The sequence below is a fragment of the Melospiza georgiana genome, chromosome 4, assembly GCF_028018845.1.
Source record: "Melospiza georgiana isolate bMelGeo1 chromosome 4, bMelGeo1.pri, whole genome shotgun sequence".
In the NCBI taxonomy this organism is placed as follows: Eukaryota; Metazoa; Chordata; class Aves; order Passeriformes; family Passerellidae; genus Melospiza; species Melospiza georgiana.
This window is the reverse complement of record NC_080433.1, coordinates 38,886,523-38,902,518: the sequence shown is the minus strand read 5'-3', so window position 1 is coordinate 38,902,518 and position 15,996 is coordinate 38,886,523. Positions and strand designations below refer to the sequence as shown.

Here is a 15,996-nt window from a genome sequence, read left to right as displayed (position 1 = left end):
TAGTGCAAGTCTCCCAGCTCCACACCCCCCATGCATCCTCTAAAAGGATCCTTGACTCTGTATCTCATGAGCGGTCCAGAAATGACCACTTTGAAATGACCACTTGGGTGCTGATTTAGAAATGTCACTGCTCTCTCCTCTGCTGCCGCTTTGTGGCATGTGTCTAAGCAGCCGGTTTATTTTGCCAGGGCTGAACCAGACTTCTGTTAGTGTGTTCAGAAGAACTAGGAGACTGATTCTCTTAGGTTAGCTACCCATCCTGTGGGACAGGACTCAGGCAGCAGTGGCAGCTGCTTCATTTCAGGATGGTTGCAGAGGAGATATGAGAGACAACATTACCAATCACATCTGCGTTCATCACTACTTTACCAGAGTAGGGCAGGGACTTGTTCTGGACAAGAAATCCTTCCATCTGTACTCTTCTTTTTTTTGCTTCCTTTTTTTTTCTGTTGCAGCACTGGGTGCTTGGGGAGAAAGAACTTCCCAGCACGACAGTTGGCAAACCCGCAACATGACGGACTGCCACAGATGCTTCCTGCTGCTATCATGTAGATTTTTTCTTGACTGTTACTTGTGTGGCTGATGCAGAGAGAAAAATGGAGTGGTATCAGAGTGGGATGAAGCAGAAGGCGGCATCTGCTTAGCAGTACAAAATGAAGCAAGGAAAAATGCCCACAATTTTCTCATTAGAACAAGTTTTCCAAAAAAGCCCTCAGCTTCCTGAGGAGTTAACAGCATTCTGTTGTATCACAGAACATTAACTGTTTTTATCAAAAAGTGACTGAAATACTCTAGCATAAGTAGAGGGCTTAATTTGTAGTGCTCCTGACATTACTGCCTTAAGCTGGATAAATCTTCTTTAAAACACAAGCTTTTTGACTTGTATATTCATGTTTTCTGCTCTTCTTACTCCTATCCTGTTACCCTGCTTTTCTTCCCCAAAAGTTTTCAGAAACCTTCTCATTGCTCATATGTTTCCTTCCACTCTCCCCTTTCAGTTCCTACTTCCTTCATGCACAGTGCCTTGGTTGTTATTTCCCTGAGCTGGGCAGCAGGAGTCCCGGGGGGAGCAGGTCTGTGCTGAGCTGCTGCTGAGCAGAGAACCCCAGCCCAGCCCAGCCCAGCAGCCTGCAGCAGCAGTTTGCCCAGAAATGGTTCCGGTGTGGTTCACCACACTGTCACAGGAGCTGTTGAAATGAAACAGAGGGAACGCTGCAGGAAGAGAGCAGTGGTAACCTGGGCCAGCATCACACAGAGCACCTCCATTCTGTGAAAGGAGCAGTTTGACCCAATCACATCCCTGCAATGAGGTGGAGCAGTTTGCTTATAAAAGCTACAGTTTTGCTGATAGCTGACAAGGCTGACTGTACAGGTACTTATAAGTTGAACTTGTTGACACTCCCTGCTGGGAGAGCAAAAGAAATCCTCAACACCAGATCCTCCTTGGCAGGTGGCAAAGCTTGTTCAAAAGCTTAGAGATGGTAGACCAACAGGCATGAACAGAAAAATAACACATTTCCTTCTTAGAAATGGCTAAGCCCTTTCATTTCATAACACCAGAGCATAACACTTGAGCTGTATAATTTTATTAGGGTGCTTAGTACATGAATAATTTTTTCCATGAAGTTTCCACTGAGGCCTGATTTCTCTGAGTTACAGCAAAATCATCAAGACTTGCAAGACTAAAACAAAGCAAGAAAGCCACGGGAGCACTTCTGGGATTTTTTGGCAATATCTCAGATGTAGTCAGTTTGGAAATAGCTATCTATGGCTTAACTGTTGGACTTGGATTGGTTCCAAGTGCAATGTTCCAAACTGGGTATATGATAGCATGCACGAGTGTGTCCCAGTATTTCAGTCTTTTTGACAATGATTGTCAGAGATGAAGCATGACCTTGGGAAACAAACACTGAAGGGTCTATTGGTTGTGCAGATTGCCTTTGGGAACAGTAATAAAGAAAACCAATGGAAAATAATTTTCTCAAGTGGTATTTTATCAGCTCGCACTCCTCATCCAGTGATCAAAAAGCCTGTAGCACTTCATTCAAATATGTAAAATGCTGATTGTGTTAATTGGTATCAAGCTGACACTTGATCATTCAGTTGATATTCAGACTTGGACTGTTTATGGCCCTTTTGAAAAAGACTGAAGTCAGTAAGATTTAAAGCCATAATAACTATTCAAGTACTGACATGACTACAGAATTGGCTGGGCATCATCCCAAGCTCCTTAAAAATGGCAATTCAGAATACTTTTAACCTCCTGCTGTAGAGTTATCTTTTATTGAGTCATTAAGACTTTTGAAATGAAACATGCTTCGATATATTGACTCCACAGATGAAAATTATAAAGATTTCTGCACCTTTAAGGTAGAGAGCCATTATACAGCATATTGGAAGTTAATGTTGTAGGCACTCCCCCACATCCTCTAAACATACTTGTTTTAAACGTGTTTTAGTTTCAAAAGGAATGTGTTATATCTAGCAAAAAAAGACCATGTTTCTGTTTTGCAGAAACTCAGCTATTTTTTCAAATGTTAGAATGTCAAATTTTGGGTTGAATCATCTCATTACTATGACATTTGATCAGCCAGCCCTCTGGTTTTACAATGCAGGTTATGCATGGACTCTGAAACTTTTTTGTATTGCAACATTTTTTAAGATCAGAATGGCAGTTCCATAATGCCTTCTTACATTAGCATTAAAGTTTTATAGACAATTATGTGAGAGCCAATAAAAAGAGAATCCAATTCTGATACAACACTAGATTCTTTAGGTGTAGCAAAATTTTTCTGCAACTCTAGGCAGAAGAAGGCAGCATTTTGTGCAAGATCAGAACTGATTTGGCATTTCATTTAATTTCACCTGTACTTTGCTCAATTAGATAAAAGCCTGTAACACCACCACTCCATGAACTAAGATAAGGAGAAAAGTTAGCTTCTCAATTCCAGGTAAATTATAGCCTTCTATGATTAAAAACATGAAACCACACAAATCTTCAAATAAGCTGGAGTTTAACTTCCTTTAGAAACAGCTAATTTTTTTTTTTCTTTCTACACCTGAAAGAGGCAAATAACAAATTGAGAAATCCTCTCCTTGAAGAGAAGCTGATTTCCACAGGTCTTCAGCTTTCTATAGGTCATGTTACAATCTGTGGGCTTTCCTATGAACTACAGAGTGCCAGTCATGATTCAAGAAGATTTACTGGAGCAGATGTGATCCAAGCTCTGCTACCACAGTAAGCATTAAAACAGGCAAATATCAGCAAGCCTTTTGGTCAGGTCAGTTTAAGATAAGAGAAAGAAAATAATCAGTTGCTTCCTTGCTTTGCTTTAGGTTTGATTGTTCCAATGACTGATGTCTTTGTTGAATTCCATCTATGTAAGGAAATAACGTCGATGAGGATAATGAAGAAACCCAATAGAATTACACCTCCAGCTCAAGAATTTCAGGATCAGAGAATTACTGAGTTTGGCAAGGACCTCTGCAGGTTATCTTTTCCAAACCTCTGCTAAAAGCAGCATCAGCTACAGCAGGCTGCTCAGGGCTGTGTCTAGCTGAGTTCTGAGTGTGTCCAAGGATGAAGACTCCCTAACCTCTCTGTGTGTTTTCTTGTGTTCAGGCATTTTCACGTGCTGTCACTTTTGACTGACTGGAAAAATCAGAAACTAATTTCTTATAAGGGCATCAATTCAGCTGTGTTCTGAATCTTTTATGGGCTAAGTAACTAGCCAAGCCATTCTGGTGATATTTGGCCTGCAAATTCTTTTGGGCTTAAAAATTTCATAATGAAACTCATACTGTCTTTTGTTTCTAATTGGGAAAAAAAAAAGCTGTCTGTCTCTCTTTCATTCTTTATTTTTCCAAAGCCAGTTCTTTCCACAGATCATGTTGAAAGAGCTATGAGTTGCTCTGGGCTACAGCACCAAAGGATGCTACCATATAAAAAGTACTCCCAAAATTTACTGAGAATGGGTGAGAACTTGAAGAAGAAAAGCAGAAGAGAGGATCAAAAGGCAAGATAGAAATATGATAAAAGAGACAAATCCACAACTGCACATCCTACCCCATCTGTCCTTCACTGATTCCCTATAATCATCCTTGGCAGACTGGAAAGGGGAAGACAGGAAGGAGTTACCAAGTTGTAATTTATGCCTATATACTGCTAGATTTATTTCAGCAGAGCCTAGTTGATTTGGCAAAAGGAAGGAAGCTAAGAATGACTCATCTTTTAGGGAAATTAAAATATGACAAAAAAGTACCTTCTCCAGAGTTTTCTTTTTATTTAAAAACACTTGTTTATTAGAATGCTTTTTGAATGATGGTCCTCAATGAATTAAATTGATGCACTGATCAGAACATTAATGGCCAATACATGGCAAGTGATTAAAGAGAAATCTTCCCATCTCTAATGCAGTGTTGTCCAAAGAAAAATCCTGGTTTCTACCAAAATATCAGTTTGAAGAATTTCCTATTTCAAGCATTCGGTGCCACTTATCTATCCTTTTACAGGTCCTATTGCATGGATCTGAATTTTGTAAATTGTTCATTTTGCAGATTCTCTCCTAAAATACATAGCACAAAACACTATGCAGAAGCTGCCAGCACAGCATTCAAAATAAGCTATGTATTTCCCCACAAATATCTGCCAAATACAGGCTTACCTTCAGATCTTGCAACAACCTTAGGTCATAACTGAAGATGCTTTGTACCCAGCAGCCATCAGAGCAACCAACTTGTGAAAAACTGAGAAAGTTAAATTCTGTATTTGTAATACTGAAATTGTTGAAGATAACAAACATATCTTCCAGGGTTTATTTGTAGACTGGCTTTGTGGTTTTTATTATATCTTAAATCAAAAGCTTTGGGAGGCTTTTCACACAAAGCACACCCTAATTCTCTACAAGAGACTGAGAGCTTTAAAACAGGAAAAGCCAGTATTCATTCTGTGCCTGAGCAGTTGCCATAGAGTGACACCAAGGCCAAGGAGGCCTCCTTTGCCAAGGAGGAAGACATTGAAAAGTTTTCTGTAAGATCATACTTACAGTCTTTCAGCATAATTCAGCTTCATGCCCTGCAAAAGAGGCAGCCTAGGAAAGCCAGTGAAGATGCTCAGAATAGTTAGATACTGCTACATGTGCAAGGGCTCAAAGGGATCCAGAATGCACACTTCCATTTCAGTGAGCAACTGCTGCTTCATGTTTGGATTGACACTTGCCATTACACCAGAATGTGATGATGTTCCAGTACTCCAGAATGCACACTTCCTCCAAAAGCTGTTAACTCCCTGAAATACTCCTGTTAGTTATTTTTCCAAGTTTAAATTCCCACTGTCTTCTATTTGGGGCAAGCCAAGGTACCCTTTTCAAACTGCTAATTGTATAAATTTTGTAAAAAAACCTCTAAATTAAGTGTACGTAACAGTAGTAAAAAAATCTAGTGTGCTACCTTTTACATGCTGTCTTTTCTCAGTTGTCTAAACCCATCCCATCATTTTCTTAGCAAGCCCTCATCTTTGAGCACAAAGGACAAGGACTACCTGTAGGAGGCTTCTGTTTAAAAACTAAGTCATATCTCCTTGATGGATGCTGCAACCTCCTGAGGAAGGTGGCTAGGTATTTCTGGACACAGTTCAGGGGAGAAGATTGGCAGGAACAGCTATAAGGGTCTTTATTCTGGCCCAGAATTTCTCATGACATGGTCCTGAATAAACAGGCCTAATCAATCTGGAGATAAATTAAAGCTGGCCAGGCTCATCCAAATAGTTAAGGTACTTCAGTGAGGGCTTGAAATCTGTAAGATCAGAAGAAATGCACTGCTGGGGGAGAGGGTGCAGGTGGAAAAAACCAGCAACTCTTCAAAACCAAGTATTTGCATTAGAAAAGTAGTACAGACATTAAGATATTCTACTTTAATCTATGTAATGCTAACTATGATCTGGATTTTTCTACAGCTCTGCAGAGGCTAGAACTACTGGCAGTAGAAATTAAACTTATCAGGCCTTTGGAATCACTTTCCAATACTCAATATACACAAGTTATACTTCCATGAATATTACCTTTGCTTGCTGACTTCAAGACACATTGGAAAATTTGCTGTTATTCTAAGAAAGCCTTTGAGTATGTTATTTCATATATTTTGGCTGCTGGTACTTGCTGTAGACCTCTGCATTTACCCACTTATTTAGCATTAAGGCATTTGTTTCCAGACTACTCCATGATGCAGCATTTTCCTCTTCCTATTAAGGCCAATACGGAAAAAAAAAAAAAGTCTTCTTATATTAGTTACTGTTTTCAGCCCTCCTTCAGAGCCAATATGAGGTGTCCTAACATGTACAGTTATAGCAGACATCCCACCCAGGAAACCCCATTTTAAGCCACTCTAAACCACATTTTAAGCCGCTCAGTGTAGAACTGAGTTTATGTTCCAAGTCACTAGCACTCAACCATGTACACTATATACCATGACCTCTTGAAAGCAAATGAGTGCAAAATTGTAGCAAGAGCTGTTTTATATAACTGGCATGCATTTCAGGATTAAATCAGTACTGTACTGACATTCAAGAATTTCAGTCCCCATACAGACTGAGATGAACAGCACTTTTATTTATTTCAGTTACAAGAAGAAAGACAAGTAAACCTTACAACCAGAAAGGCAATGAAGGCCTCATGAGCTTAGTGAAAACCATTTCATAATCTAGGCAATGTTATGATTTCTTGAGATCACAAAGAAAGCATACCCCCCTCTTAAACAACTTTTCCTTATTTCTGTAAGAATGTTTCCTGCAAGAACAGCACATTGATGTTAACAGAATCAAGAGGGACCAGCGATGTACAAAGCCTACATTCACCATCCCACCCCCCACAAAAGGATTAAGTGTAGATATTATTCCAAAAAAGATTTAACATGCAGTCATGATCACACCTAGAGAAGAGGGGAAAATTAAAGTTTGTTTTGAAATGAAGTCAAATCATTACTCATTAACGAAGTTAAACGAAGATAGTTTTCCACATGGCAGTGTACTTCACAGGTAAAGAAAACTCCCTTTATTTTAAGCCAGTGCTTATCTGACTTTTGTAGTAAAGAGAAAATAGCTTACATAAAAACTGACCCCCCAACCAAGCGCTCTATATAAGAACTATGATGTAAGAAAAGTGCTAGAAACATGTGGGAGATATCACTATACAAAGTGTCAAGTGCAACCCCCCACCCTCAACCCCCTTGCCTAGAATTCAGTGTATTTACTGAAGTACAATAGAAAAGATGGAATTCAGGAGTGGTTGACAGTGGGATACAGTGCCACAGGTTGAACAATATCCACTAAAGGACAACCCCAAGCATGCATGTACCCCACCACAAGGGAAAGATGTGCTTGAGCTTCCCAACCTGCTCATTTCTGCAGTTAGCTCCACTATTATCTCCTTCCTCATTGCCAACTTAATTCTTGCAGTCCTTTGAAGGGACCACTTTAAAAAATGTCCATAATTCTAGATTATTTAACAAAAAAATTCATTTGGTATTTTTAAGAATACAGAGCTGGAAAAAGAAAATCTTACAACTCATGTCTTCTGTTGCTCTTTTAAGCAGTATTGGACCAAGAAAACATGAGGAAGTGCCAGACCAAGTACTGTTTCATCATCCTTCGCTGTGTGAACAATACAGCAGAGGCAGACCATAACTTCTTCAGTCAATCTCTAGCCGATCAGTTCTGGTGCATTTCACCTGTGCTTTATGTCAGTTCTCAGGCTCCCTCCCTTAAGCGGTCAGAGATACATTTATTACACGGTACTCACAGTAAGTCTTGGAATTTCAGGCAGACCTATTAATTCCCCAGGAGTATCCTGTTGGCTCAGTGAAGACTTTTGAGTACCTTAGCTTACATTCATTCTGGAGGTAGCCATCATGATTCCATTTACCCAGAGAGCTATTTGGAGTGGGGCTGTTACCATCTTGAAATTGCAGTTTAAAGGTAACCAGTAACACAAAAGAGTACCTTCTGTTTTTTTCCAGTAGGAGCTGAGAAAAAAAAATCTGTAAGAAACCATTGCTGCAATTTTATTTTAACAAAAGGGCAGATTTATTCATGTTTACAAACAAGTTTCAAAAACAAAAAGGAGAACATGTATGCTACCCACTAACAACCTTTCAAAATGCCAACAGCCCTCATGCTGCATGAAGGATTCTATAGATTAGAAAAAAATCACAGTTCCACTCACAGTTCACCAAGACAGCACTAAACTAACATGATTAGACAAAAACAAAGGACTAAGATTCTGATGTATTTTGATTTAATCCATTTTGCCCGAGATAACAGAAATATTTCAAGCAAGTTCCATCACGTGTTGATGTCCTGCATTAAACAATCCTACTAAGTTCTGAACAAAAGTTATTCATTAAGTTTCTCAAAATTTTTAAAAATTAAACAGTTGTTTCAAAACCATTAAGTAGTAAATGTATTTAAGAAACTAATTAGGACAGAGGCCATAACTTCATTAGAACACCACTGCTCATGTTTTTACAAAGCATTAGTGTTATCTATTTGGCTATTAGTAGTAGCAATTTATCTACAATATTTAACAAGGTAAATTGCAGGCAAAATTTAGTACAGTTTCAATAGAAACACCCTTTTCCTGAAAATACAGCAGTATTTGAAGGACTAGTTTTTTTGGTTTTTTGTTTTGTTTTTCGTCTTCTCTGCATCATTTATAAGGAAGCTTCCCATCTATGAACAGGAACAAAAAAGTATCTACAAACCTTGTAAACAGATCTGTATCATTTATAAACATAAATAATCCAAATTATTAACAGCCAACAGCAGAAATTAAAGTATCAATTCAATGATCCAGGGCCTCCTTGCCCTTCCCAGCTTTCCCCTCAGAAAAGGATCACGATAAACTAAAGCTCTGCTAACACACTCTTCAGGACCATTCTTAGTACAACAGATGATCCACAGGTCACTTATGCTGAGTTACTGTTTATCTGTCAGAGTTCATTATTACTCCCACCCCCAGAAAAGCACCCTCCAGTCTGGCAGAAAGCTTTTTTTTAAAAAAATAAATCTACATTCGTACAAGTGTTTCTTCTGTTGAAGTCCAAGACAAGAATATCATCTTGTCCATCATAATGTGTGAAGAGACCCAGTTTCAATTTCTTTACAATGCAGCTAGTGTGTTAACATTCAGCTTACAATCAGAGTGATGTTTCCAAACTATGTAGTGGGCTCCCTGGGGATGAAGAGGTAGCAGACTTGTTCTTGTCTGTTGTAAGGTGAATTCCACTGTCAACCGCATTGTTATTTCTATTGGGAGAGGGAGGGGGACTAGAGTTGCGTTTTGTTGGAGCGTCATCTTCAGCATCAGTATCATCAATAAGGGGAATATGAGGCTCGGAGTCTTCTATTCTAAACTCAGGATGCGTCATAAAATTGTGAATTGAACTTCGTGTCTCAGGTTTCTCTAGCCCCTCGTACAAGGAGCTACGAAATGCATTCACCACTCGGATCTGTAAACAAAGAAAAAGTATTGTTAAAATGCTGCATATTTACTGATAATGGCATGGTTCTTATGAATTTGAATCCACAAACAGCTAGACATGAGTGAATCAAATTTGTATGATGCAGTGGAACTTGCAATAAACTGTAAAAAATGAAGAGCATTTCAGTAGAGCACTGCCAGTCTACACAGTAGGAATAAAAATTGTGAAAGTACTGCAAAAAGCTGAAGGGCCCTAAAATTCAGACATGGCACTAGAGTTGTTTAATTATTTAACATGGGCTAAGCATTTTTCAGGAGTGACACCAACAAATATTTACTTATTCAAAAATTAAATCTCAATGAGTGTTTTATTGAATATTTGGGTGAGACTGAAGGGAGGGAAGGAGGGGAGAGGCTGAAAATAAGTTAGGGGATAAAAGGGTCACTAATTCTCATGCTAGGAATTAGGATGTCAACTGACTATGAAAAAGCCAAGCAAGTGTAAGCCAATGTCACAATGAACGAACATTTACGAAGTCATGCAAAAAAGAATACCGCTGTAACAGCTGTAAATATTCGAGTATATAGCCATTTACCACTCTAGAGAAAGCTCCTTAGTGAACAGTGCTTTGGAAACTTAAGACCAGAAGTAGGAAATTGAATACTGTGTTGTATAGTTTAGTAGCCAGGACAGGTTGTAACTTTGAAGAGACTACTTAAGTAGTGCCAGGTATGAGAAAAGCAGGATGATCAGCCTTTGCTGAGTCTTCGATTTACATTGAATTCATGGACACAGTTCCCAGGCTGAGGACTGTTTCGTGTCTTTCAGTTTTTTAATATTTTTTGAATCAGAAAACCAAGCTAGCAGATTTTAGAAATAAACCTTTCATAGTTAGATTAGAGACAAAAGAAAGTACACCTTTATTTTGCAAATTGTGCATGTCCAGGCTGACTTGAATTCAAGCTTTCCTAACTATTATTTGAATGATGAAACCAGCTGCCCACATCCCCTTTCTCCCATGCCTCGTGTTTCCCTGATCAACTAGAGAAATTGAGGATCCATTCTTGAACTGATAAAGCAAGTACACTGAGGCAGAAGTCATTCACTCGTTTATCCAACACTTTTCCCAAGACAGTTTCCCCCTCCCTCCTGTTGACTCCTTATTCAAATCTCAACATCCCTACCCTGAGCAAGTCTCCAGCAAAGCAGTGTGAAATAGTGTTAAATAGTAAGCAGCAGAGCAACTCTGTAGTAAACAAGAACTTGCTGTTACAAACAGCAAGTCAAATTTAAAGCTTTTCTTAGCGCATCCAAGATGACTTGTTTCAAGCTGAGAAACGCATCATGACTAGCGCTTCCAGAGTTCCTCAGCAGGAAAAATAAAGTGACTTCCAGGTGAGGGAATGAAGCTGGAAGGTCAAACAGATCAAGAGCAGAGACTTCAAAACAGCTAAGATACACCTGGGAAGTTCCCTGTAAACAGAGAAGGGCTCCCCAAAAGCAATGTGTAAAATCAAATTGGTTAAATGGAACCACTGCACCATTGAACCATGATAAAGTCTCATGTCTCAACTGTGTTCCAGAAGCAGCATTGTTTCCCCACCTCTGCTTCATTAGACCACTTGCACAAAGAATTTTACTCCAAAGTGATCATGTCCCCATTTTTATACTACAGGTACATGCTGAGCCCAATTAACCATGGAGGCAAGGGAAGAAGGCACAGGAAATAAGGGGAAACAGGGATGGGCCATACAATCAAGGGGGAGGACATAACTACCAGTAAGGGGAGGGCAGAAAAGAGAGTGAATGTGCTGGAGAAAAGATTATAACAGCAGCTAGTACTTTACTGTTCATTGCATGAAAAGAATTGAACACACTGTCAAGGAGCTGACGCATTATACAAGGTTTAAATAAGTCCGGCCAGATGCCTAAACTGGATTGGCACTTACCAAGAAAATTATCAGTGACAATACCAGACTGAAAGCTTGCAATGACTTTATTTGGCATGTTGCATCCCACTGTGCCCTTTATGTGGCAAAATGAAATATGAATGTCCCGTGGGACTGTTTGTTCATTGCTTACAGATGAGAATTTAAAACATCAGCAGCAATGAAAAACAATTCTGGCTTAAGAGGACAGCTGTAATTATCATAGAATGTATACATACCCACAATAAAGGCTTGGTGCCCATGCAGAATGCATACTACACAAGTGGACTAGACACTACAGCAAGCCCAGGACCCTCAGAGTCCAGCCACAAAGGCAGAAATCAAACTTTCAGCACTTTAAAAGGGAAAATCTAGTGTTTTGAAGGCTCTATTTTCAACCACTCAAGATAATTAAACTAGAGGGATAACTATAAATAAATCATGTAAGTGAGGTGCAAACAAGACAATTTGTTAAGTGTAATTCATACTGTCATCAGGCCTTCCTCATATTAGTACCAGAATAGCAAGGAACGCAGTTGGCACTCCAAATCCTCCTAACCAGATGGCTGCTTAAGAGTTGCAACCTTACTTCATAGGAACTATTTTCCAACAAGCAGCTCCAAAAAAGAGACAATAACACATCTGCTTCCCATTAATCTATATTAGTTCTCAAAAGCTGCTCTTGTGGAGGGTGTAGCAGAAGGCTGTAATAGTGAAGATAAAAAACTAGTTCTCTGCTATGGTAGCTCTGTATCTGCATTGGTCATTTGATGCAATGAGATGCTGCAGTGCCCAGTAGATTCTGCTCAAATAGCAGCATGGAATGACATTGCTCTCTAGAGAATTCTGAATGTCTAATTAATGTTCTGGAGTGTAGTTAGGGATACAGGTTACTAATTAGCATTTTAACTAGGAGATGCAATCCTGTGCATCCTTAAGTGTTAAATCTACTTTTCATTTTGTGTTCTTGAGGCATGCAAATTTGTGAGCTGAGCTTCTCAGTACTACTGCAAGGTAGGGAAATACCTGTCTCACCACCGGAGAACAAATACAGAGGTAAATGCTTGTGCAAGCTCACACGCGAATTCTGGCTGAGCCCAAAAATAATAATAAAAATAAATATATAAATAGAGTCTGAAGATTTCACCATTTCACTTAAGACAGCTCCTGAAATTAAGGGTCTTCATATCCATCTGGTAATCTGAAAGTTTAAGCAGGGAGGGGAAGGGGGAGAAGCAGCCCTCTCAGAGTTATTTAAAAAATCCAATTATTTAACCCGCCTCTAGGAAGTTAGAGAAGAAAGTTAAACATGTATTAAGATGGAAAACTCTGAAGAAAGATATTGGCTATCAGTATTCAACTACAACTACTATGCATCTTCTGGCTCCAGAGTTTAGGCCTACATCCAAGAGCAAATAAATCTCCAGCCTCTACAGAGAGGAAGGCTGAAACTGAAATGCCACTTAGAGCACAAGATAGAGATGGTAGAATTGAGGTGAGATACTTCGCTGTCACTGATGGCTTATGAACTGCTCCCAGAAGAACCTAGAGAGGAAAAAGAACCCTTCAGATTTGAATGAAAGTTTTGCCATTTAATGCTTAATTTTTGTTCCTTTTTATATTAGCTAACTCGCATTTCTTCTCACTTGTATGCATTTTAGAAGCCTTGTTTCGCCACCTGAATCCTGATGTTGAAAAAGTTGTTATTCAGTAAATAAAGTCCAATGAAAGCAGAGATTCATAAAGTTCCTTACAGGCTACAAAGAAAATGCATTTAGTGCTCCATGTTCTAACTACATTCATGTCTTCAACACACCGTTTGCTTCCAAATCAGCTTGCTTACTTGAGTATTGCTTGTGCTACAGTGCAAGAGATCTATTTTTGTTGACCTGGGTCCATGATTATACAGTTAATTCACTTATTCAATGCAAGTCACCCTAAGAGGCATATACTCGAAAATTTACAACAGTTTTCCCTTTTTATCTTAAAACTCCCTCTGTACACGAATGGATGAAGGCACAGGATGTGCAGGCTCACAGCTTTCGCATTAAAGTCTTTTGTTGAAACTGTTCCACCTGTTCTCAGCCCTCTAAGAAAAAAAAGTCTTGAGGACTCCACTTTGTGGAAGAGCTCTATAAAAGCCTGAACGATGATTTTTAAGTACTAAGGAGAAAATGAGAAACGTTAGGTACATGAATTAGGAAATGTTAATTTCATGCACTTTAGGAACACACACTCACACCCCACAGTAGTAGAAGCAGTAGTAGAGGAAAACACTACATGTGTAGGGGTAGAAATATTTGTTACATCATGGTGCTGGCTGGCGATGGAGGGTTGCCGCCTTAGAGCCCCCTGAATGGTACTTCCACTCTGGAAAGCATTCACTACATCCATCTGCAAGGAATCAGAGATTGTGACAGCTTGCTCAGCAAGAGAGAGAGAGAACAAGAGAAAGGACCATCCCATCTATAACACACAAAAAGTAAAGAAAAAAAGGCACTTTTTAAAAACAGAGCAGATAAACAGGCAAGAGTTGCATTTAAAGCTGAAGAAAACAGAGGACCCTGAGGGATTACACATCCATTACACCCCCTTTTGACAGTCTCAGTCACACCAGTTAGAACAGCCACCTTAGTCAAAACTGGAGAAATTTCCCTTGTAACACCCATTGCATCCTACCTTTTTCAAGACCATACCTGAGTTTGTATCCTGTTTAGGCCCCTAAACCACAAGATCTGACCACGACGCAATTCTCTCTCAGCATGATCAATCTCCTCTACATCTTCTGCTAGTTCTTCTTCAGGAATCTCTTCCTTTTGTGTTCCATGACCAGCTTCTTTAAGGAATTTCAGTCGACTGGTTGGAATTGTTGAAATCAACTAACAGTGGATGAAATACATAAATCAGGATTATAAGGAATATTCTTTGTTTAACAACAACAACGAAAAAAGAGCAATACCAGTCTTAAGGCTTAACAGATATCCTGCATACAATTTCCAAAGTTGAAAAAACTAAATTACATAGACAGGGCGACTGCATCAGTGTAAAACAATCACTCCAGCTGAATAGCTGCAAAGCTGTGAATATACTTACTATCTCAACCAAGGTGCAAAATTAAACTTGGAGTACAAAACAACCTTGCCAGGGACAAAGAATTCCGCATTAACATTACTTGACAATGCCAGGAAGGAGCAGTATGGAAACTACAAAAGCCATTAATCCTGTAGATTGTGCTTGTATCCAAAGCTTTTACAGTTTCACCAGTTTGATGAGCATGACTTGTCACCTCAAGTGGGACCTCCATCACTTAAAGTAACCACAATTAATTCAGCAATACAGAAGAGACATTAATTCATTTGTGACCTGGGAGATATCAATCCATTTGCAAGGCAAGTGATGTTTCTGAAATTTTATGTATCTCAAGCTGTTACTTTGCTACTTGGTGTATAGCAATTTATATATCTTAAACAAAAACTACATGTGGTTAAGGGGAGTCATTTTTTGGTATATTATATGTAGCAGATTCAGATAAATTCTAAGACTGCTTTCCTTGATCATTACAAACCTAGAAGACCATTTTTGCAGCTGCAGAGGAAAAAAGTCTGCACCAAAAGCAAGATAAACAGCCCTTTATGCTGAAATTGCTAGTATGAATGCTCCCAGCTCACACTTCAGTTTCTATTATTCTCAGAAAATTCAAGCTCTTTGAATTTAATGAGATGCTAGAGCAGCATGAATGGCACTAGGGAAGCTTTGCCCTTGGAAGATACTTTGGGTCAAAGGTATTTCAAGCCATCTCGATTCTCTCCTAGGAGTCACCTCAGAGTGACACTATTTGATTTTTTTAAATAATTAATTTTCCAGAGAACCTTGTTAAAAAGCTTAGCCACTTTTAGAACATACGTCTATGTATGTATTTACAACTAAAATTCATCCTGCCAATTTTATGGTGAAACATGAAGTGTCTTTTACTTAGTGGAAGGAAAGAAACTGTAATGGAAAACTCTTCATGTGGTATGAAAAGTTTAGACAACTATGTCATTAAATAATAGAAAACTCTGTAGCTCTAAAGTTTCACGTAAATAAGCTTGCTGCTTACAAGCACTGTTGTGCATGCAATAGTAATGACACTCTGGGGGGAGGGGAAAGGAAATAAAAGTCCAAATGTAATGGCTTACTAAGTGGGAAGACTTTTCAATTATGCCACAATTATGCAAATAATGATTAAAAGAAAGTTGCTCTGAGTTTTGCTGCATTTCTTGCTACTAAGGGAGGTTTTTAAATCAAGAAAATACTGTCAAATTTAGCAATTCTCAATTTTCAAGAAAACTTCTAAGCACCAAGTTAAATATATTTTAACATTAGCATGTTCATTGCATCGTGTATTGTTACCACATTTTCTGGTACTCATATCTGGCTGACAGAATTTCATATTTAAAAGGTAACTACAGTTTCTTCTAGTTAAAAATTGCTAAACAAAGCAGCCACAGGATCTATTTATGAAATGTTAACAATTGACCCACTCTGAGGAATATTCAACTAAAGACTTCAATATATCTATTGAACAAGTCAATTGTAATTAATATTTACTGTT

The 15,996-nt window shown here is 38.8% G+C and overlaps 1 protein-coding gene across 5 annotated transcripts in view; it reads right to left on the bottom strand.

The window, feature by feature from the left end:
• Positions 1 to 6,585: 6,585 nt before the first annotated feature.
• Positions 6,586 to 15,996, bottom strand: part of ATP2B1 (ATPase plasma membrane Ca2+ transporting 1) — a 60,344-nt gene continuing 50,933 nt past the window's right edge. For 3 of the 5 annotated variants that reach the window (XM_058023154.1, XM_058023152.1, XM_058023153.1), the window contains exons 20-22: positions 14,099 to 14,281; positions 13,643 to 13,796; positions 9,381 to 9,501 (exon numbers count right to left, since the gene is read on the bottom strand). In XM_058023154.1, the coding sequence (XP_057879137.1) occupies positions 9,476 to 9,501; positions 13,643 to 13,796; positions 14,099 to 14,281 (363 nt within the window). In that variant the 3' untranslated portion in view covers positions 9,381 to 9,475. Of the gene's footprint in view, positions 9,502 to 13,642; positions 13,797 to 14,098; positions 14,282 to 15,996 lie in introns of all 5 variants that reach the window. The other 2 variants (XM_058023156.1, XM_058023155.1) reach the window with 2 other exon arrangements.